The sequence below is a fragment of the Carettochelys insculpta genome, chromosome 1, assembly GCF_033958435.1.
Source record: "Carettochelys insculpta isolate YL-2023 chromosome 1, ASM3395843v1, whole genome shotgun sequence".
In the NCBI taxonomy this organism is placed as follows: domain Eukaryota; kingdom Metazoa; phylum Chordata; order Testudines; family Carettochelyidae; genus Carettochelys; species Carettochelys insculpta.
Window position 1 is genome coordinate 233,142,270 of NC_134137.1, and position 24,177 is coordinate 233,166,446.

The 24,177-nt window shown below is 44.8% G+C and overlaps 1 protein-coding gene across 3 annotated transcripts in view; it reads left to right on the forward strand.

Annotated features, from left to right (window-relative positions):
• The first annotated feature begins 557 nt into the window (after positions 1–557).
• Positions 558–24,177, forward strand: part of LOC142007091 (transient receptor potential cation channel subfamily V member 6-like) — an 88,775-nt gene continuing 65,155 nt past the window's right edge. For all 3 annotated transcript variants that reach the window (XM_074983625.1, XM_074983626.1, XM_074983627.1), the window contains exon 1: positions 558–864. In XM_074983625.1, the coding sequence (XP_074839726.1) occupies positions 737–864 (128 nt within the window). In that variant the 5' untranslated portion in view covers positions 558–736. The remainder of the gene's footprint in view (positions 865–24,177) is intronic.

Sequence of the window (24,177 nt, forward strand, 5' to 3'; positions counted from 1 at the left end):
TTTAAAATTTTCCCCAAACTCTAGTCGCTGTAGTCCCCAGCTCAACTACAAGCAGCTTCTACAACCTGTAAAAAACAATTATTTATATGCTACTGACTGGAACTGTGGGACAGAACCGGGAACATCTTTAATTTCAGAGACACATGGTCATTGTGGTCCTGTGAATAGATTTTACCATATGTGTTTGTGGGTGTGGTAGTGGAAGGAGGGGCGGATTTGTTTAAAGCAGCTTCCCTGTGTGGCGAGGCCAAATTTCCCATTCACTGACCTCATTCTGTCCTTTTCTACAGGAAAAGTCCCAGAGGAGCAAATACATTCTCCAAACACCAAAAGGTTCCATACATCCTTTGCTATTTTTTTGAAAAAAAATTATACACTTTAAAATATTCAGCTGAGGTTCTTCATAGCTTAGAACTGAGATTGCTCAATAGACGTGGGAGTGTGAGCAGTTCCCAAACAAAGCTGTGTCTCTTTAAATCAGCAGGTAACTTAGCAAAGAGGAGTGTGTTCCTGTTCCCAGGAACTCCCCAGCAGGTAGTATGTGTCTCAGAGACACAACCAGGTCACAGGTGCCTGCTTAAGCCAAATGTTGTGATATTTTCTGAAAGAAAACATCTGTTTCTCACTCAGACCCTCCCGAAAGGAGGAGGCAGAGAGCCATTCACAAAGAAACATCACAGGAAGAGGGAGATGGAGCAGCATGTCTGAATTCAGCTGACCAGGAAGACACAGGACAATGGGGATGTTCCTGCCTGGGGAGCACGGGTTGCTCCTGAGGCTCTGGAACTCTCTGTTGAGCAGGTTTCAGAGTGAAAAATCCTGGGCCAGACGGCTAGATGAAATTAATATGCTGCAGCAAAAAAGGTAAGTCGCAGCTTCCCCCTATTTTTTCTTCAATCCTCTCTCTCTCTCATGTTATTCCTTCTGGCGCTCTGAGTGTTTGCCTATGTCCTGGCTATCTCCCCTTCAGACAGATGACCCTGTCATTTCACACTCCCAAGGCAACTGTGAAAAAAATTGGAACCAGATCTTGCAGTTTTCACCTGCTTTCTGCACCTGGCTGAGATGCAAAAATCATCCTTGTTCTTGTCATCTTTGTTCCTTCTGCCTTTTCTGGAGAAAGAGGCACTTTTTCCCTGTGACACTGGCTTTGGGGCAACTGTGCCACTTGTGACGCTACAGATATTAGCCAACAGACATTCAGTAAATTTATTCCACCAGCTGTGCACTAATCTTGGAAGTGGGACCCCTAAATTGGTCCAGAGAGGAAAAAAAGAGTACTGGGTATCATGTGCCAGTTGTGATATTCTGCAGTCTTACACAAACAGTGCTCTGCCCTTTTCTCAGTGTGAAATGATTGTGCCACAGAAGAGGTGGGTCAGACCCAGAGATAAGGAGGTCTCTGCAGTGAGACATTAGAAGCAACCCATGCCCTGAACATGCTGCTTCCTGCTCTTTCACCGTCAGTGACTTCCCTTTCCTGTGCTATACAATGTGCTGTACTGGGGGGCTCCCCAGCTAAACTGTAATGTTTGGTTTATGAAGGGCTAGCAGCAAACTGTGTTCTTCAGGTTCATTTTAAGGGTTGAGTCCTAAGAACTGCGACTTTCAGGGGGTGTATCTTAGCCCTCTCTCCTCTCCAAGAGTTGGGGTCTCTCATATTACTTCAGATGTTCTTCGATCAGTGTGGTTATCAGCTTTCAAGGTGGGGTGGCGTTACCGCTACCTCACACAGCAGGTGTCTGGGAGTGGAAACTGTCTGGTGTGGGTCCACTGTCCTCACAATCAGAGGTGTCTTTCTGGGTGGAGTGGTATTGCAGAAGGAAGAGAAAAGACTCTCCTCATGGACTGAGCCCATGAACAAAGAAGCTCCATAATCCTGAGCATAGTAGACAGAGATGATTGTCCTCATCATGGGTGATTATGCCTGGTATTCTGGGATACAGTTGTAGGCAATGGATTGGATATACGTGCTGGTTGGCTTCCAGCGGTTAGACACATTTGGCCTCAGGACTAGGTTGATCAGTGATCCAAGCTGCTGTAGCAAATCTTGTGACATATGTAAATACCTATTTCTTGTATAAAGCTTTTCATAAGTAGACCTTAAAGCACTAGACAGAGATGTATCAGAGAGGTACCCATGTTAGTCTGCATCTTCAAAAACAACAAGAAGTCCTGTGGCACCTTATAGCCTAACAGATATTTTGGAGCATAAGTTTTTGTGGGCAAAGACCCACTTTGTCAGATGCATCTGATGAAGTCGTTCTCTGCCCATGAACACTTATGCTCCAAAATATCTGTTCGTCTATAAGGTGCCACAGAACTACTTCTTGTTTTTGACAGAAATGGTGATTATTCCCATTTTACAGATGGGAAAACTAAAGCACAGAGACAGAAAATGACTTGCCCACAAAACCAGGAGCAGAGATTGGCCTAAAACCCAAGTCTCTGCAATCTCACTACTGGCCCACACTGCCTACCCTTTGTGCTGCTGTAGGAACTTCAATCTGAAGGCTGCTAAGTGTTTCACAAATATTAATGGCGTTTACCCAAGGATTACTTCATCATCCCTCTTTTACAGATGGGGAGGCTAAAGCACAGAGAGGCTAAGGCCCAAAAATGCAAAAGGTATTGAGGTTCCTAATGTCTATCAGTGGAAGTTAGTCCAACTTCTCTAAGGCATTTCAGAATGTAAGTCATTTGCCCACTGATAGAGCGAGGATAACACCCAGAAAGTTTGTTTCTGAATCCTTTGATTTAACCACTAATCAATACTCTTCACTGCTGATGTAATATATCGTTAAATGAATATAATTGTGCAATGGTAGCCAAAACCAGTAAAGATGTTTTTTTGGGAACTTAATGAATGTGGAAATGAAAGCTCCTGAAATATTGCATTGCTATTATATAAGTCAATGGGACACCATCTACTGTAATGATCCACTCAATTTTGGTCATCCAAAAGGAGTTAACAGAAAATGAGGGAGTTCTGATACGGGTCACAACATTCTTTATCAGCCTAAAGGGATTGCTAATAAGGGGAGACTGAAATTGTTGAGTGTAGTGACAAGAGGTATAAAAGGACACACAAAAGGGATTTACAATGCAATAAACAGGATAGAGAAGGTAAACTGCATTTCCTGTTTATTCCTTCTTATAATACAGGAACAAAGAGATTTCCAATAAAGTAGAAAAGCAATACATTTGAAACTAATTAAAGGAAATAGTTTGTTACATAATTAACTTGTTGAACTTGTTATTATTAGGTGTGACTCAGGTCAAAAGTGTGGCACAATCCAAAAAAGGTTTAGTCATGTCCATGAAAGTGAGAACAAGAAATATAAATAGCATGCAAGAAGTACAAGGCCTCATGCTTTACAACAGTGGTTCCCAAACTTTTTCTGGTCATGGAACACTCGGACATCACAACACTTTCCAGGGAGCACTTTATCTTTTTTACATTATACTACCCATGAGAGGTTAAGCTGTGTCCATGTGGGGCTGGGAGGTTTCAGCTGGGGCTCACGGAGTTCAGCCATGGCTATGCGGGGCTGGGAGGTGTTGAGCCAGGGCCAGGGGGGTTTGAGCCACAGCTGTGCAGGGATGGGGGGGTTTGAACTGGGGTTGGGGGGTGTTGAGCTGTGGCACACAGGGCTGGGGATTTGAACTGGGTTCAGTGGGGTTGAGCCACAGATACGCAGAGCTGGGGAGGCTGAGTCAGGTCTGGGAAGGCGGAGGGCGGGGTGAACTGCAGCTGCACAGGGGGTTGAGCTGAGGCCAACAGATTTAAGCAGCAGCTGTACGGGTCCGGGAGATTTGAGATGGGGCTCTGAGGGGGGTTGAGCTGAAGCCACATGGGCCGGGGGAGGGGGAGTTGAGCAGTGGCCACGTGGGGCCTGGGGTTGAGCCAGGGCTGCGCAGGGCTGGGAGGTTTGAGATGGGGCTGGGGGAGGGCCATTGAACCACAGCCATATGGGGTTGGGGGAGCTTGAGCCACAGTTTACTGTAGGTCTAAGCCAAAGGTGATCAATATAGTTCAGAACCGCAGCTTTACAACATACGCCAATCATGAAAACCTGGATCCTCCAATGTATTTTGACTCCTGAGCTCATTAAATACCTTTGAAGATCTGGGCACCGTTGCTTGAGATTCAGAAGAAACCTGATCTTAGGACACGCTCTTACGTAACAGGCTTCTTCCACCTTCCTTTGACAGTGGACTGGCCACAGACGATAACAGAATACTGGACTAAATGTACCTCTGTTGTGATCCAGGATGGCAATGTCTATGATACTGCATATTCATGGCAGCACCTCATTGGCATCTGCCAAAATCCCTCATTACCATGCCCCTTCCAAAAGGCAGAGGTTTGCATAGACACAACAAGAATAACCTGAGAGATCCCAAAGGTTAAGTCTCATTTAAAGTCTTTGATCACCAAACCTGCACAACTTAAACAATTTTTCCTTCCGCTGCCTTGTAGGACTCCTCAGCTGGAATCCATGCAGATTTTCCTCTCCTGCGGGTCACTGCTAAACAGCCAGTCAACAGATCCAACAGTGACTGGTTAGTCACAAGCACACAGGTTTACAGAAAAGCCGGTTACGTGAAAACCCAAACAAACAATGAGAATAACAAAATGGAAATGACTTCCCATTGCTACACTTAAAGAAAGGCTAATGACTCATGCTACTAATAGTTTGGCAAAAATCAAAACATTCAAAGCATAGCATTAAACCAAAAGAAGTTAGTTTCCCCTTGCTATAACTAGCACTACCCATATTCCCTGTTCCAGGGTTCACATCATCATTAACCTGCTGCAAAGTGCTTCAGCGTGACAGACACCAGCTTGCACCTTGCTCAGCTTCTCCCAGCTCACACAGGGCACGTGGCCCTGAGTAAAGCAGCTGCCCTGACTTCTTGTAATCCTGAGGTCTGACCCCAGCAACAGCCACACAACCTATTGCAACAGGCCCCACAACGACCACACCCAGGTCCAGAAGCTACTGACAGTGGAGTGCTAAATCTGGCTAGCAACAGTGACCCAGAAACAACTCACTCCTACTCTTCCCCCACCCCAGGGTCTCTTAAAGAGATATCTCCAGATGAGGTACCGTAGACCCTCACTTTGCGCAGACTCAAGTTACACATTTTCATATTAATGCGAGTCGAGTCTGGTGGGACCCTATTTTATTGTGCCGATTACCCCCGTGCTGCTGGCCAGGTCAGGGGCTCCTTAGGAGGCAGCTCTTGGCACTGCAACACCGGGTGTGGAGAGGGGCAGGCAGGGCTGGAGCTGCCCAGGGCTCCAGCACCGCGGCTGGAGCTGCCGCCACCAGAGCAGCCCCAGGCCAAGCCACGCTGCGGCTGGGGGAGCAGCAGGGCTGTTACGGCTGCTCCTCTCGGCCAGCTGCTGGAGCAGGAGGCACGCTGCCCCTCCCCTACGCAGCCCACGCCTGCCCACAGCAGGGGCCAGAGCTGCCAGCTGGAGCAGATGCTCCAGCCACTCCCTTCCGCCATCCAGGGAGATTCCAGGGATCTCCCCAAGCCCCCATAATTTACGCAAAATTTGATTTACGCAGAGGTTGCCTTGGACACAACCTCCGCATAAATCAAGGGTTTACTGTACATGGTTTACATCAGCCAAATACAAAGTGTGCCTCGGTGCCTGGGGAAACTGGCATTTCATGTAGAACTGGCTGGTGCATTCTCCTGGATGATCACATAGATAGATTAGTGGTTCTGGAATAGCACACAGTTTTTAACCTGGCATACAGGTTGGCCTATTAACATAGCAGTGATGATCGTGAACCACTCAGCTGTGATTGACACTTAAAAGTTATGTTTTAAGACATCTTTATCGTTATCATGGGGGTTTTTTTATATAACTCAAACAGCCCACCATCATTTCATTTTTATGCACCAAATTCTAACCTCTGACCCGATCAGTGTCCTCGGTGAGATTATAAGAGTGTAAATAAGGTTGTTGCCACTAGTTGTGACTGGCACGAAGTCAACCCTGAGTAAAGTCACCTCAGATAAATAAGAGCAGGGAAGAATTAGATGCTGTTTTTCAGAGGAATTAACGACTCCCGGCTCTCACTGATTTCAAATGGCGTGGACAAGGTTCAGTACTTTGGCAAGCCATCAGGCCACATGTGCTTATCTCGTACCAGAACAGCAATATTTCCACTTGCCGAAAGATTCCTAGTAAGACTTTGCTGCATCATCTCACCAATATTGCTCTGATAGATGCCGGGGTACCATGCTGATGGTAACTTGGAGCCCATAAACAAAACCAAACTCTTCCGTGGCCTTAAGCCAGCTACAATAATGTTGTTTGGGTTGCAGGACAAGGGAAGTTGGAGGTCAGCAGTGACCATAAAGATATTACATATTTTCAGTTTCACTTTCAGGATGGCCAACCTTTTTTCACTGGGGCCAACGTGGCATATTTTTACAGTGTTCTGGGGGCTGAACACAAAATAGTTCCAAACTCCCCCCACCATTTTCATACTTAACCCACTCAGCCCCAGATTGCCCCCTTCACCGACAGGCTTAACCCCTCTCAGGCCCAAATCCAGGATTAACCTACCTCAGAGGAAGAGCTCTGCGTGCTGCCTCTGCTTCCCCCGCTGCTCCTTTGTGGCAGTGGCTGCCTCCTCCTCAGCGTGGCTGCGTGGCTTCCCCCATCTCTCCTACTCCCCCCACCTGCAGCACGTGCAGCTCCCTGCTCTGCAGCACTAAAATTATGGAACTCAGTTTAATTGGTTTAATGGTGGGATCCTGCACACCACTCTGCTGGCCCTTAAACGAATTAAATTGAGTTCCATTTTTTCAGTGCAGCAGAGCAGGGAGCCAGAGGAGGAGTCAGCAGCGGCAGTGTCTGGAGCTGCAAATGGCTTCTTAAAGAGCCACATGCAGCTCCAAAACTGCAGGTTGCCCACCCCATGCCCAAGCTGGCTATCGCTTTGGCCAGCTTGGATAAAAGGTGCTGCTGATGGCTTCATGGACCAGTTGAAAAGATTTCACTGGACAGATTCTGGCCTGCAGCCACATATTGGCCACCCTGGTCTTAGACATATCCTACTTAATTTGATTCATTAACTGGTCCTACAAATGTCAAGTAACCTTTTTCCACCTTCCTTCCTTCCTTTCTTCCTTTTCCCCACCACTGCCCTTTTTGCTGTATAAACCCTGGACTCTACATGTCTCCTCCAGTTATCCGAGGAAGTGCGTCTTAGCCAGAAAATCTCAAGGCCTTTTAAATTTGCTAGTTTTGAAGGTGCTACAGGACTGCTTGTTATCTGATTAGATATATCAAACTGGATTTCAAACACATTTACTACACTCTGTTAGGACATCACTATGAAGGTGTATGGTCCTGTCTGATGGGGCAAAGATATATGTTTTTAAGACTTCTTAAACATTAGAAATGAAAACGTCATATAATTTCATAGTCCATCAATCTGCCAATGCTGGAGTGTTCGCAATGGTACACTTCTCAAAGCGTTCAGCACATGGGATGGTTAATATAGAGATTTTTTAGGCTATTGATTGGTCTTCCAAGTGGTGTGCTAGGAGGCCTTTCCCCTCAGTCCTTTTAAGTTGGACTCTGTCATATGCTGCCATCCACCTGAGATGTATTATAAGGTGTAGTCCTGAACTGCTCTGGGGAGGAAAGAACAAGATGTACCTTAGTGGGAACTTTCCATCTCTTTATAATTTTTATGACAAAGATAATGGGCTATTAGTGCTAGTTTTGTAATGTTCATTTTTATACTTTTTCCCTTGAAATTATTTTCAAATAGGATAGCTATGAAGTAATAAAGGTCACACTGGTTTTAAGCAAGGTATGCAACTACCCTAAGGAATGTACTGATTTCTATCAGATCCCAGGTAGAATGATCTCTGCTAACGATGACTCACTACATAAAAAGTTCTGCTTGTTTAGGTGGACCACATCAAATTTGAATGTTTGGCTTAACCTTCTTCAGGCTGCAAATCAGACTGGGAAATTTCAGGTGAGAGCAGCCTTCCCCTCAAGAGTTCAAGAGATGCACTGCTGCCTAGTACTTAGAATAGGGCACTGGAAGTCAGGAATCCTGAATCCTTTTTTCACTGTCACTGAGAGTTTTTCACCTCATCCTTTCAACTGTGCTTAGGTTTCCTCATCTGTGTAATGATAGCAGCCCCCTTTTGCAAAGCGTTTTTCAATCTTCATCTGAAAAGAATGTAAGAAAAGCAGGGTGTCACTTCCTTCTTATTGTCAGGCTAAAACACTTGCTAACAGTTTGTTTTAGCTTGGCTTTAATACTTAGGCCCGGTCTACAAACAGGACAGGAAAAGTAGTTATGGAGAGCACTTGAGTATGGTTACTGTCAACCTTCCTGAATCTTTGTATGTGCCTAGCACCTGTCATCCAAAGATTTGAAAGCACTTTACAAACACTAGCAAATTAAACTTCACAACAATTATTTCCATTTTACAGATGGAGAAACTGAGCCATAGCAAAGCTAAGGCCTATGTTTTCAAAAATGTTTGCTAACTTTGGCAATCTGAGTAGGATTCCTAGAGCCCAGTTTTAATATGTGTTACCTTTCGACTACAACAGTTATTCAACCTTCAAAAAAAGATTGACCAAAGTGGGCAGGTATGGTGAAATGGGGCAACACTGGACATACATAGTAGATGATTCAAGCATTGCAAGGACAAACGGAAATTTAGATTTTGATTATCTAAGGTGGAATCTTGTTCAACACCAACTATAGAACTGCCCCCAAATAATTCCCAGAGTGCAGCTTTTAGAAACAAAAGCCAATGTTGATTTAAAAGTTGACATTGATGGTTCTAATGGTTAATTACTCTTGCTTTTAATAAATTGCACTTTATTTCCAGTGAGTCTTACGGCATGTTTTGCCATCCCTTAACCTTTCTTGTGGCTTGTCTCTGGACCCTCTCCAATTTATCAACATTCTTCTTGAATGCTGGGTACCAGAGCTGGGACACAGCATTCCAGTAGCTGGTGTACCATTGCTAAATATAGAGGTAACCCCACCCCCACCCCGCCTTCTATTCTATTCTATTCTATTCAGACCTCTTCCCAGGTTCCAGCACAGAGGTTCCGATTCTGCAATTATGGTCTATTTGCTTTGTCCCTAGATGTGTACATTTACTTTTATTTGCCTTAAAACACACAGTGGTTGTTGGCATCTAGTTTACCGAGTGTCCCAGATTGCTGTGAATCACTGGCCTATCCTCTTCATTATTTACCACTTTTCCAAAAAACGTTTTCAGTTAACCAGATTGGAGATGGTTTCATCTGATGAGCACAGGGCCCCACTAAGTCTAAATCCACCAGTAATCTGACCAGTCCCTATGCAAATTCTCACTCAAGCCTCACATGCTTAGATTCATACTTGAATGTAAACTTGGTGGCTTGATTCGGTCTCTTGCTCTATGATGTAGAAATACAATCTAGTATGGTGTAATAAAAATATCCCAAAGGAGGGACTATGAACAAAGAACTATAAAACTAAATATTTCATCTTTATAGAGCAACCTACATTCAAGGATCTTACAGCAATTTCTAAAGCCCACATTGGAATTCACAGCACCCTGAATAGATTTATGTGCATTTTACTGATGTAAAAACTGAATCAGAGAGATTAAGTATCCTGACCAAGGTTATGAAGCAATTCAGTGGCAGGGCTTGAAACAGAACTTGGTACTTTAATAGGGCCAGTTCCATGAAGCTGAAACAAAACCTAAGAGCTAAATTGTTTAGGAGGAAGGACTGAATCAAAAAATGCAATGACAATGGGGGATCATTTAGGCCCACTTTATTAGATGCCCAAAAGCTACAAACCCACCAGTGAGGAAGAAGGCCATGCTGACTCTAAAAGGCACCATTGTTTAGAAAGACTGTGAAAGTACCTTTCTCTCTATCTCTCTTTATATATACTGTATATATACATACACACAAAGGGAAGAAGGGGGAAGCTGATAGTAATGGATATAAATCAGAAGTTAGGAATTGTAGAAAACTGATGAGGGAAACAAAGCTACTGAAAGAAAAATCTATGGCCAAAAGAGGTAAGGAAAAAAAGCAGTTTTAAAAATATATTAGAAACAAAAACAATTCTGACAATGGTATTAGTTCATTTTTAAATAGAAATGGCAGAAGTAGAAATAATAATGCAGAAGAGGCAGATGTGTTCAGTAGACATTTTTATTCTGTAGGTTTGGAAATAAATGTAACAGTTTTATCATATGGGGATAACTTTTTCCATTCCAGTGGTATCTCTGGAGGATATTACACAGAAGCTACTAATGATAGATAATTTTAAACCAGCTAGTCCGGATAACAGGCATCCAACAGTTTTAGAAGATCTGGCTGAGGAGCTGAGGTTGTTAAAGTAGATTTTCAGTAAGTCTCAGAGCACTGGGCAAGTTCCTGAAGACTGAAAGAAAACTAATGCTGTGTCAACTTAAAAAATGCTAACAGGGATGATCAGGAATGGTTACACACAAAAATCTGTAAGCGATCATTTTAAATTCCCTGAACATTCAATAATGGATTTAAAAGTAGCCATTCTTCTACAACAGGATTTTACCACAAGATTACAGGGGGAGACATCTTAATTAGAATTTGTTTATGAATTTAACACTTTTAACCTTGCCCTGAACAGAGATCTGGTTTATGAATTACAAGAACAATTTCCTCCCACTTTGAGATATTTCCAGGAATGAGACACGTCCAACTTAATTTGCTTCATTAACTGGGCCTACAAGTTATGGGCAACTTCCCTCTCCCCTGCTCCCCACTGTTAACTGCTGTATAAATCCTGTTTTTTCACTCCAAATCCATCTGGTGAAGTGGATTAGTCCCACAAAAACTCACATCCTAATAAACTTGTTAGTCTCTAAGGTGTCACAGGACTGGTTGTTATTTGTGAAGCTACAGACTACCACAGCTACCCCTCTAAGACCATAAATGACTGTAGGTTGTCTCAGAGTGATGGGACATGCACCATTTCCCTGGCGACTTGTCTGAACAATTAAATAACCCCTGGCTTTAAACACCTTTTCTGTTCTCTTCTAAAAGTTTCCAGTAACTCTAAATCCTGCAAACTTTGGTTGGAGATATGACGACTTTTTTCAGATTGCTTGTAAAAATGACAAAGGACATTTGAAGCTGGTGTCCTATCAGCTGTCAGCTGTCCTATCAGCTGTCCTATCAGCAGATGTGTGAAGAGATTAGTGGGATGGAATTTGGCACACTAATCTCTTTGTTTATGCTGTGTTGCCAGCTTTTGTGATTTTATTTTGCATCTCAAAGTACTTGTATCAGAGAGGGAGCCGTGTTAGTCTGTATCTTCGAGAACAACAAGAAGTCCTGTGGCACTCAGTTCACATTTTCAAGCTTTTCTTTAGTTTCTAAATTAAGGCTCAGATTCCAAATGACCCCTTAGATGTGACTTTGAGAGAAAACACCAAGTATTTTGAGAACAACAAGAAGTCCTGTGGCACCTTGTAGACTACACAGATATTTTGGAGCATAAGCTTTCGTGGGCAAAGACCCGCTTCATCACATGCATGAGTGGAGGGGTGCCCCCCCACTCATGCATCTGATGAAGCGGGTTCTTTGCCCACAAAAGTGTATGCTCCAAAATATCTGTGTAGTCTACAAGGTGCCACAGGACTTCTTGTTGTTCTCAAAATACTTGGTGTTTTCTCTCAAAGTCACATCTAAGGGGTCATTTGGAATCTGAGCCTTAATTTAGAAACTAAAGAAAAGCTTGAAAATGTGAACTGAGTGCAGCCTAATGGTTCAAAAAACAGACAGTAAATAAAAATGTGCATTATTTTAAAGCCCGTCTCATGAATTTTCTGTCATACGATTGATTTCTGAATGGTTGAGACTGGCGCCTACTTATGGCACCATTCTGCAGGTGAGGATTTTGAAAAAGCAGCATTAGGACACTGGAAGTTGTACTGTGAATTCTGCTTTGTTATTCAGGAGTCACTAAGGTGAGGTAAGATCTTGTCTATATGGAGAATTGACCAGAATAACTATTGCAAAATAAGGTATTTGAATTTCAGAGTAGCTAATCTGGTCAATTGCCCATTAGAAAAGCCTTATGTTGTGTGGAAGTATTGTACTCTGGTATCCTTGCTGTTATGCAAACTGAATTACAACAGCACATTCAGACTGAACTACAGAAAGTCAGTTAAGAGCTGCTAGCATAGCAAGAAGCAATTTGTGCTGGCGGAACACATCCATGCTGACATTAATGTAGGAAGTTACTAGGTTGTGCAGGATATGCCAGCGCCAGAATGTGTGCATCAGTGTTAGATCTTGGCAGAGAATCCATATGGATTTTGCAGAACCGTTTCACAAAAAAAAGTCCTTATTGTAAATTATGCCCATGCTTCGCTGCCTTATGCAGTCCTTCCGAAATGCAATCAGCTAGTACTCTTCTCTCCATGCTTGCCTGAAGGAAACTCTTTCTTCACTTGGCATGAACAGAATAATTGCAGTGATTGGCTCTTGCTGCGGCAGAAATTTAAAAAAATTCTCTAACCTACTAACCTGCATCTGATGAAGTGAGTCTGTGCTCACGAAAGCTCATGCTCAAAAATTTTCTGTTAGTCTATAAGGTGCCACAGGACCCTTCGTTGCTTTAACCTACCGTGAGTGCAACATATGTGTTCTGCATCTCATTTTGGGTCATCTCAAACCTCTTGTGAGTCATTTTAACCTCTTGCGTTCTGTGGAGTAAGCTCAGCAACACCCTCTGCAACAGAGATTTCAGTCTGCCTCTTTTTTTTTTTTTATTCATATGACGTTTCTGCTCGGGGTTGTGACCCTAAGGAGGGTCATGAACAGGCATCGGTGGGTTGTGAACATCTTTGTTCCCATGTTGCTAAATAAAAGAGGAGCTTGTTCCCATGCGAGTGAGTGGAGGATGTGGGATCCGAGTATGTGCTCAAGGTGCTACTTTTCAGTGTGGTGGTGTAACAGCAACACAGAGGTAAGTAGCTGACCGGGTGTGATGGGGTTCAGGGGTCCCCATGCACTGCACCCCATCCGCTGGCAGGAGTGCCTTTCACTCAGCAGGTACAATAGGAGGTTTATTAGACAACAGATGCCCAGTTTCTCAAAGAAGCGTCAGTACAGCAGTCAGAGACAGTCATTCTAACCCGTCCTGGGGAGAGGAGCCCAAGGGGTGCCCCTCTGGGGTGTAGCTTTTGGCTGGCTGCCTTTCAGCTCCCTATCCCCCTAGCCTCTAACTGCTGCCCCCGATTCAAAACCAGCTCGGCTCCACCCTCCTCTTTGTTCAGGGCTGAGGTGTTACCTGCCAGCCTAGGTTATAGCCCCAGGGTCATCCTTAGCCACTGGGAGCTGCTCTGCTTGTCTCACACATCCAGCCTGAGTCTCACACATGCACTCCCCCCAGCTCCATCACACCTGGTCAATGTGGTCTGGCCCATAGGTGCTGGAACTAGTGGTATGGGGGCTATCAGTTTTAAGTGGTTTCCATTTTATACAGAGTTTCCAGCTTGGATCTACAGCTCTCTATAAAAATTGTTCCAGCATCCTTGGCATGGCCAGGAATTTCCTGGTCTAGAGAAAGCTAAGGTGGTGGCAGATAAGGCCCAGGTTAGCTAGTTGACCAGGGTTTAAGATTCAGTAGCTCAGTTAAAGCAATCTCTAATACAGGAGTGAACAGAGGCCTGCTGGTTTCCACTTTCAAGCTATGAGGATTAATCTAGGCAAGTTACTGTGTCAGCTCGTCAGATATTTTCCCCAAGAACATATTTGAACATCAGCAGTAGAAAGTTGGCAGCCATTTTAGTTTTTACTTGCTCCCCATGACTAGTCTAAATATCAGGGGAATGTAGAAGAGTGATAATAGCACAGAAACGTTTTTTGCTGCCATGACTAAACTGGAACTGTGGGAGTAGGATCAGCCTTCCCCCTCACCCACGACAACAGAAGGAGTGTCCCTGGGAAAGAAGAGCTAGTTACAAAGAATATAATTGTAATATTTATATGTTGCTTTTTATTTTGGGATCCAAACGCTCTTTAGACATCAGGTCATTATCCCCATTTAGATAAAGTGAGAAACAAAGCCAGCCCAAAGCTCTATGGTGATAGGGCTGTGCACAGAAACCCAGTCCTCTGATGTAGTCCAGTGCCCGGCACGCCGCACTGTGGTAAGTTTCAAAGCTCTGAGCCAGAGGGTGAGGGCCAGAACGTGATGTAAGACTCTGGAGTTGATCCAGCAAGTGTTTGATGTGGGCTGTGCCGGCCCCTTCTAGGGTATTTGGTAACCTGCAAACTTCTTTCACCTACAACAGGGATCCCATTTGGGAGGTATGATCAGGGAAAGGAGGTAACGTAGTGCAGTGAGACAGCATAGTGAAAATGCTTTTTTGTGGACACCATGGCCAGAACAAGATCTCTGAAAGCACTTTCTTGTTCTGTGCAGCTGGTTTGAGTCAGTTCTACACTTTTATGCAGACTTCAGATAGAGCCACAGAATGCTTGTGTGCACGACCTGTGTGTCCCTGGTGTATACGTTGAGCATCACCATATGAGAGAGCAGCACAGTATGAAATCTGACACAAATAAACCAACGGCCCTGGCAAAGGTGCTGTATTCTGGGGGTGGGGCCAATGATGAGGATCAAATCAACAAACACCCACTCCTCTACAGCTTTATCATGCTTGGATCACTTTGTTGTGACTCTGAGTCACTCACAGATATAAAAAAGGAAGGGAGAGAACCACTTCCGAAGAAAGGTTAAACTGAGCTCTTTTGCTCAGGACTTTTCAAACAGCTGAACCATTCACTTAATCTGACATCTGTTTCCTTTGTTGGCAGTATTAATGCCAGTTTAGATGCCAGTGGTAAGACCTCATCCGGAGTACTGTCTGCAGTTCTGGTCATAGAATCATAGGGTTGGAAAAGGCCTCAGGAGGTCATCAAGTCCAACTCCCTGCAGGTACCCCACCCCATGTCCAAGAACGATTAATTCAAACCTGAAGAGGGGCAGAGAAGAGCTATTAGGATGAATAGAAGGTCTGTCTCGTGAGAAGAGACTAGAAGACCTTGTTCAGTTTAGCCCGGCAATATGAAGGTTGAGAAGGTATTGAATTATTCTTTAAAATCATCACAGGTCAGGGCTGTCCTTTGGAGGGTGTGTAACCCAGGACAACCTTCCACCTCTGCCCTATATACACCCCCTCCTACCCCTTCTTTCCCCTGCTCTGCCACTCCCCACTCCATTCCATCCTTTGCACCCAATTCTGCTCCTGCTCTGTCCCCATTGCACATTCCCACCCCGGCCCCCTGAGAGCCCTCCACCAAGTAACATGACCTGTGGTATTACTGGGGTGGGCAGGTGGGGAGGGAAGGAGCTGGCTCTGCAGCAGGGGTTTGGTGCCACCCCCCAAATCACACTCACCAGTGGCATCAGGAAGTGGGGTGAGCCCACTGTGCTCTTCCATCCATGTCACTCTGGGAAGCAGAGTGGGCTGGGGCTGGATTGCTCTACTTTCCCTGGCTCCTGGTGCTGCTGGTGAGTGTAGGGGTGGGCTGCTGCCTATGCCAGGCTTCCTGGTAATCCCACAGTTCACCCTCCCCATCAGCCCCACCCAGTAAAGTGTGGAGGCAAGGACAGCTGCCCTGAATTGTCCTATGGACTGGACAGCTCTGTCAGGGTAAATACCAAGGAGATTGAAGAGGCAGTTAAGGGCAATGTCGGCACAAAAACAAATAGGTATGTACTGACCAGGAGTAAACTTGCACTGGAAATTAGAATGTTTCTGTCACTGGAGTACCATTTTGGAACAACCTCCTAAGAGGTATATGTAATGGGTTCAGTCACAGAGATCTCTTTGAGACTGTCATTTGAAGGGTTGATCATACCATTGAGCCCACCTACCTGCCCTCTTGAGCTCCCCACCACCCTGGCTGTGGCCACACTAGCCCCTCGATAACATGGCACTTCAGAATATGCTAATGAGGCACTTCCATGAATATGCAGTGTCTCATTAGCATAATAGCAGCCAGGTGCGCTTCAAAACGCTGGTTTTGAAATGCGTACTTCCTGTGTAGACAGGGGCCTTTTGAAATGACCCCCTGATTTCAAAAGCGCCTTCCTTCTAAAACCAAATGGAAGCAAGGAGCTTTCATAATCAGGGGGCCGTTTCAAAAGGCCCCCAGTTACATGGGCAGCATGCGTTTCAAAACCAGAAGTTTCAAAGTGTGCATGGCTGCCATTACGCTAATGAGACACTGCATATTCATGAAAGTGCCTCATTAGCATATTCTGATGTGACACATTATCATACCCCTCCAAAAGGAGTGGGTAGTATGGCCACAACCCCTGAGCAGGAATCTCTGGTCTCCTCCAGCAAAGGCATACAGCTGGGGGGGTGGTAACAGTTCTCAGCAGAGCATCACAGACATTTGATAGCAGCTCAGCTCTGGTTAGGTTCTGTCACCAGGTCTTGACCTGGGTGCACAGCCTCAGTGGGACCAAAACTGCAAATAAGTCCATCTCACTGCATATAAAGTTTATACATTGCAGGCTCATAAAATTTTTGCTCCCTTTATCAATGTCAGAGAAATACGACCCAGTGACAATTATTTTCACTGGGTTTGATAATAAACAAAATTGAATTTATTATGTATAAAAATAGGATTTAAGTGGTTGGAAGTGATAACAGATAGATCAAAGTAAGTAGCTAAGCAAAATAAAACAAAACACACCAGCCAAGCCCAATATATAAAGAGAAGCTGTTACAAATCATAATTTTTCACCCTAGATCTTAATTCAGGTATACGTCTCAAGTCAGTTCCAATCTTTTCTCTGACTTGGGTCTAGCAGCTTTTCTCCACCCTGTCCCAAGAATTCTTTTGTTTCCAGGTGTTTTCATGTATCCTCTTAGGGTGGGGAGCCCTGTGGGATGCCAGCTGAAGACCATCATTCTTTGCTTTCTCATTCCTTGTATAGAATTTCCTTAGGGTGTGAAGTCTTTATTCAATTTTCCCCCATCCCATGAAATTTCAAGTACAAATTTCAAGATGGATTTTAGTACCAGGTGACTGGATCATATGTTTTTGTAGGACCAATCATAATCCTAGGCTATTTACAGATGAACAGTGTGCCCTTACATTCCTTAAAGTACCACTGATGGCTTTCACTAACCCACCTAGATTAATAAACATGTTTATACTACATATTTCTAACTTCAAATGCAGGAATGATACATGCACACAAACAAAATATCCACACTCAAGCTCTCAAATGATAGGTCATGCCCCAATTTACACAAAGCATATTCAAGTTATGCATCTTGATACGCAAAACCACATTTCCATAGAAATATGGGGCATCAGCCTCACACTGTAGGGGAGTCAAACACCCCAGCTAGTTTTAAGATAATACTGGATACATTTATGGCCGGGATAACATGCCAGAGTTGCCAGCAAGAGCAGGAGGCTGGACTCAATGATCCAGGAGGTCCCTTCCAGTCTCATGTCCCTAATGTGTAGGTACCTACTGTGTGGGGGTCTCTGGGTGCCACCTTGTTGGGAACCGGTTGAATGTCTAACCTTCAGACCAGTGAGATACATATCAATAACTACAGGATCAGGAGTGTAAGCAAAACAACCCATAACCTATAATTAATAAACATAATCACACCCCAAAGCAGCCGGCTGAACAGGAAACTAGCTGGCTCTGCAGAGTGAGGAAAGTTACTAGAACATACCCAATGAGAAAGGGGAGAGCATGCCGGATTGCCGGTGTAGGCATGGGAAGTGACAGTCTTCCACTGTAATGCCCCTACAAGTGATTTTCTGAGATGTTTGCTGGACCCAGACAAACTCTGTTGTCCTCTCTGGTTCTATGCCTTACCTCTGAGGTTGGTTAATGCAGCCTGTGCTACCTAGTGCCACTACACAGGGTCTGCCTACATCCTGGCCTGGTCTTGGGAGTTATAGAAGGGAATATGCAGAACCTCTGCCTGAAAAACACAACAGTGGTCAGACTGTGCTGGGCTGTGTTTCCTTGTAGGGGGGTAGTTTTGTTTTCTATCCACAAAGAGCAAAGTGTTTACATTATCTCTGGATCTAGATTAGATCAAGAATAAGGAAGAAAATGAGAAGATTAGACAAAACAAAAGTCCCGGAAGAAAGCACTGTGTAGGTAAGCCCATGCAGTACCTAGACGCTGGCGGCTGGCCTGTGCCAGCTGACTCAAGCTCACAGAACCCTGACTGTGAGGTTGTTTCATTGCTGGATAGACTGCAGCACCAACCCCAGCCTGGAAACCTACATGGGAATGAAACAGCACTTTAGCTTGAGCCTGGTGAGTCAAGTCGCCTAGAACAGGCCAGCCGCTGGTTTCTCGTTGCTGTGTAGACATATTCTATGTTCACTGCAGAGTTAGCCCCTAGGACCTTACTTGGGTGTTGCCCCAACCCTGGTCTTGTGCATATATAAAAACCCACTCAGCAGCCAGTTGTGGTGCAGCTTTGGACTAGTTGTCCTGGCTGAGTCTATCAGATAAAACTGGAGTGAGGCTCTCATGTGGGCTGGTAACCTGCCCACTTTGCAATGTGAAAATCTGAGCTAGACCAACTGAGTTCACTCAGTCCTCCCATGCCTTACCACAGGTCCCCTCATGTGCCCAGATGGATAAGGACACGTTCTCACACAGTTCTTTGGGGAAGAACCATAGAGCAGCTCAGCTTGCTGTAGCTCTAAGAGCTGCAAAAACAATGAGAAGTCCTGTAGCACCTTACAGACTAACATATTTTGGAGCATAAGCTTCCATGGGCAAAGACCCGCTTCGTCAGATGCATGTAGTGGAGATTCCAGAAGCAGATCGAAATATAAGCTCATAAAAAGGAGGGAGTCCCAATCAGGAGGAAGGTCAGGGTTGACAAGGTCTATTCAGTCAGGGAGGATGTGGCCTACTTCCTGCAGCTAATGTGGAGGTGTGAACATCAAGCGAAAAGAAACTATGTTTGTGATTGGCCAGCCACTCCCAGTCATTGCTCAGTCCTTGATTAATGGTGTCAAATTTGCAAATGAATTGTAGCTCTGCAGTTTGTTTTTGGAGTCTCTTTTTGAAGTTTTTTGTTGCAGGATGGCTACTTTTAAATCTGCTGCTGGGTGTCCAGGAACACTTCAGTCTCCCTGGACACTCAGCAAGATTTAAAAGTAGCAGTCCTACAACAAAAAACTTCACAAACAGACTCCAAAGAGAAACTGCAGAGCTGCAATTCATTTGCATATTTGACACACTATCATTACCCAAGTTGGAGTTTTGCCTGGGCACTAAGCTCACACCTCAGCTCCACCAAAAGAAGGACAATGAAGTCTGGATTTGACCCAAGTACTTCCTGATCTGTTTTGTAAAGCCTCTTCTACTGTCAGACTCCAGGCAGCTAAGGGTTGTACAGTGAACACTCAAGATACATGCAACCAAATTGTGCATGTCTCAGGTTAACACAACTGCCGCCCCTAACAGGAGTGGGAAATCACTCCTATCAGGGCAGTAGATGCGAGACAGGTTGCCGTCCCTAACAGGAGCAGGGATACCTGACTCTCGGCTGAACCCTTGACAGGAGTGGTTTCCCAGTCCCTGGAGTGACAGGGAGCTGGTAAGCAGGCAGCAGCCCTGGTTAGTTTCCTGGCTCCAAGGACTGGAAGGGAGCCAGGAGTCAGCCATGTACTGGTCAGGTTCCTGGGTCCCACAAGTGATGGGGAGGTGGGAACCAGACTGCCCCCTGGTTCCTGGTTCCCTGCTGCTCTGGGAGCCAGGAAACTAACCAGCCCTGGTGTACTGGTCAGTTTCCTGGCTCCTGCAAGCCTCTGGTTCCTGGCTCTCCTTGACTTGTGTGAAAATTTGAGTTACGTGAGGGTTGTGGCAACGCAACCCCAGCATAACTTGAGGGTTTACTGTTGTCAATTGGCAGGTAACAGAAAAGTTGAAAGACAGTTATTTGACCTCTGCAAAGTAAAGGTCAATCATTTTCTTAGTATTGTTCTTTTTGTGGTGTTCACACTGAAAATGTATGTGTCACCTGTAATTCAGATCCATCCATTTGTTGAACCGATCTTGGTGTACCCAAGCAGAAGTTGAGAGGTTCCTCTATGTAAGGTAGTCGTGTTCAATTATTCAAGATTTCTGGTCTCAAGGGTCCCCTTTATTAAAGAAAATAATCCCTGCTTCACTTCTATCAGAGCCTGCAGTGTTTATATTAAAAGATCCTGTGAACTGTAAGGAACTGCTGGCGCATAGTGTCATCTCTGGCATAAAATCAGAATTGCTCAGCTGAGCTGTGTGCCATTGGCTCAATTCTGGCTGCAGCTGATGGTTCTAGTGGGTTGGAACCTGTGCTTTTTGGTGCAGGAGGATCTGAGCTCTACCCCCTCGGGTGCTGTGATGCTCCTGTTATCCAAGGTGTGACATTTCAAGGATCCACACATTTGTTAATGAAAAAACATTAGTAGCGGGAAAACCTTTAATCCCTCAGACATGTAATTGCCTCGTCCCTGGGGAGGGGACAAACAGTCTGTGGCTGTCTTGAGAGAACGCAGTTGCAGTGGAAAATACCAACCTGGTATGAATACAGGGCTTGGATCCAGGGCTTTCCTTCCCAGTTTACACAGACGGATAGAACAATTCTCTGCTCAGACCCAAAGGACTCCAGCCAAGAGTTTCAAACGTCTTCTAAGCTGATTGCCTAACAGATGACAGTTAGGCTTCTAAGGCCATATTTAGGCATCTGAACCAGTGACCTCAGTTTCGAGGATGTTGAATACCCAACACTATGGAGTGGCTTCCATGAAGGGAGAACCTTTAGTTCCAGTAGGCTGGGCTCCATCATGCACTTTTCACCTCCCACTTTCCCTCCTCTGTCTCCACCAGCTGAAGCTTGCCAGGGACCTTGTGAAGATTGTACTTCTGCCTACTGCCTTTGACCTCTTTCTATTGTGATCCACACAGTGCAGGTGAGTTGCAGGTCACAACCTGTGTATGTGACCTGCCTTGTATGTATCATACTGCAGCGTGCCTACAACTCCTGAGCGGAAGACAAAATTTTTCTGCCCTGTCCTGCCTGTGGCTTCCTTTTGGGAGTGGAATGTGGTACGCTTTTCCATGCACAAAGATGGCTGCATCTTGGCAGTGGGCAATGAATCCTTCTATAAGCAAAGGTTGTGGGTTCTCTCAGGATGAAAAGCAGGCTGTGCATTTTCTTACAGAGGTGCCGTGTTCCAGCACTGTCAGATCTGCAGCAGGGGAATTGCTTTTGAGCTGTTGCTCTCCTGTTCACGTAAACCAGCTTAGCGTGGAGTGCTTGAAACTTAAAGCTCATGACCTAATGAATAAATGTGTTAGTCTTTGAGGTGCCACAGGACTCCTTGTTATTTGTGAAGCTACAGTCTAACACGGTGACTCCACTGAGCCTGTATGAGTTGTGTAAATATATCACAGATCAGATTTAAACTGTAGGTGTGTATCACCATAACCACAAAGGTGCTTGGGGGAAAACTACCTGTTCTTTGAAATGCCGTCTGCCTGGCATCCCTCACTTCAGGCTTGAAGCGAGGGAGGGGAACAGGATGGGAGGGGAGAGGAAGCTGTTTTTGTTAGAGGATGATAAATAGGAGGGATTTTTGAGAACATCAATGAAAATGGTTAATGGGCTGGAGGAACTGACTTGTAAAGACAGACTGGAAACCTGATGGTATTGTTTGGCTAAACATTGGCTCAAGGGGGAATGATAGGCATCTACAAGGATCTGGTGTTTGTAAACACCATAAAGAAGGGAGGAGGAACCAAACAAGATCAAACTGAGCAAAGGGAAATCCAGGCTGCATGAATGGGAAACATTGCCCTTATGTGATGTCTATTAGACTGTGGATTAGTCTCCCTAAAGAAAATGATGAAAGACTTTACTGAGCTATGTGTGATGTGACTTTCATCCCTTTTATGGACACTTCAAATGAATGGTTCTTGTCACACAGCAATGTAACCCAAAGGGCAGATATAGAGCCCAGTTCTGTTTTGAGTTACACCAGTGTCATTATGAAGTAACTCCAGTGAAGCTACTCCTGATTTATGCCACCATAAGTGAGAAAAGACTGTGGCCCAACTCTGGCAAATTACCTGTAAAAATAACATTTTGAAGTTCAATTTATTTCTCTCTCAGTGATTCCAGGTCAAATCTGGAGCACTTACAAGTAAAAAGACAGGTTTTTTCTAATTGGTAGCCCTTGCAAACTTGACATGGGCTAGGCCCTCAGGCTCAAGCTCAGATCTTTCCTGCTTGGCCATTATTAAAACTTGACATTCACATCCAGGCCCCAGGTGAGTAGTGTACCGGCTGGCAGGCAGAATAATCTTCTTTCTACTCATGAACTGAGCAAGATTTTCAGAGCAGAAAAAATTTCCCATCAGAGACAATTCTTAGCGTGCCCACTCATTTTTTTCCATCCTTTCTCTCATATCAGTCAGATCTCTGCTGCCACTGTGTGACCATTACAACCACTGCAGCAGAATGGATTGTTTTTTTGAGCTTCTGTGCCTTTGTGCTTCTACTGATCTTTAGAACTGGATTTCAGTCAAGGGAAGATGAAATGGAGCAGCAAGTGGGAGACATGTGAGGGACATCTCTCCCTGTCCTAAGCCAAGCTGTGTGTGTCTCTGCTTGGAACACTAGTCTTTGCAGAGTTTACCTGAGCTAACCACAAAAAATGCTGCATATTTTTCTTGGTTCAGATCAATTAACTCAGTGCTGCCCCACAGATAAACTTCTTCAGATTTGAATTCTGAGCCTTTATGTAGAGATCGGATACATTTAGGTAGTTAGCAGAATTTTCATTTAATTTCTGCAGCTGTCTCTGTGCTCCCAGTTTGTGAATGAGACTAGAGGTGTTAAACTGTGAGCCAGAGGGCAAGATCATTGGGGTTTTTCTTGCCAGAAGTAGCTTTCAGGGAAGTATCCCATTTGCTTGTCAGGGATGTGGGTTGAGTCCCCCATCCTCCAAAATGCCTTGAAAACCAACCTCAAACTTGACAGTGGAATGGCTATTCTTTTGGACTATCTGGTAGCGGCTGTCTGGAAGATTCTGGGTTATGTTATCTGTTCTGCTTCACCTTACTGTGACTGGAGGAAAGCTAATTTGCATGTGTGTGGCTGAGTTCTGGAGAGGCTGGATTTGAGAGGGGATGATTCTAGTGCATGGATATAAAGTCCCTTTCTTTCTGGATGAAGCAGTCCCATGTACTAAAGTTCTCATTGCGTAAGTCTAAGGATATGTCTACACTAGGAAATTAGGTCAAATTTGTTAAGGTCGATTTTCTAACGCCCGATTTTGTAAAGTCAAAGGTGCGTATCCTCACTGGTAAATAAAGTCATTGGAGTGTATCCCCATTAGCATTGCAAGGTTTGACTTTGTCAGCAATGCACTGTAGGTACCTATTCCACAGTTCCGGCTGCCCTGTCACATTGTGGGTTTCTGTCCCAGCGTGTGATGTGACAAAAATGCATCATGGGCCATTCTGGGGGTGTGTTGTCAGCATCCCATGGAGCACCAGTCTCCTCCCTCTTCTTTTGGAAAGCAATGGCAGAACAGGGTTTCATGCCTTTTTCATACCTGTGCCAATGCCATTGCAAGGCTAGCCTGGAACTCATGTATCTTAAAACCGTCGTGGCAAGTATTATGACCACCTCACACGTTGTCTGTGGTATTTGCAGAACCTAAGCTGCCATTGGAGCGATGAAGATTCCAAGGAGGACATGGACATAAATGAAAGGGAGACACTGGACACTAGAGAGGAGGAATGGGGAAATGCGGGCTGCACTTGATGTTTTGTACAGGGTGCAGGTTCTGGTGCCGTGAAACAAGCTCATACTGGTGGGTCCCTGGTGTTCAGCAGGTACGGGACAATCAGCAATGGCTATAAAACTTCTGCATGTGTAAGGCCACTTTCATGGACCTTTGTGAATTGCTTTCCCCCTCCTTGAAGCACTACAATAACCAAATTAGAACTGCTCTAACAGTTCAGAAGCAAGCAGCCATAGGTCACTGGGCAATCAATTCAGAGTTGGCACATCTAAAGTGGGGTCTGTTGTCATCCA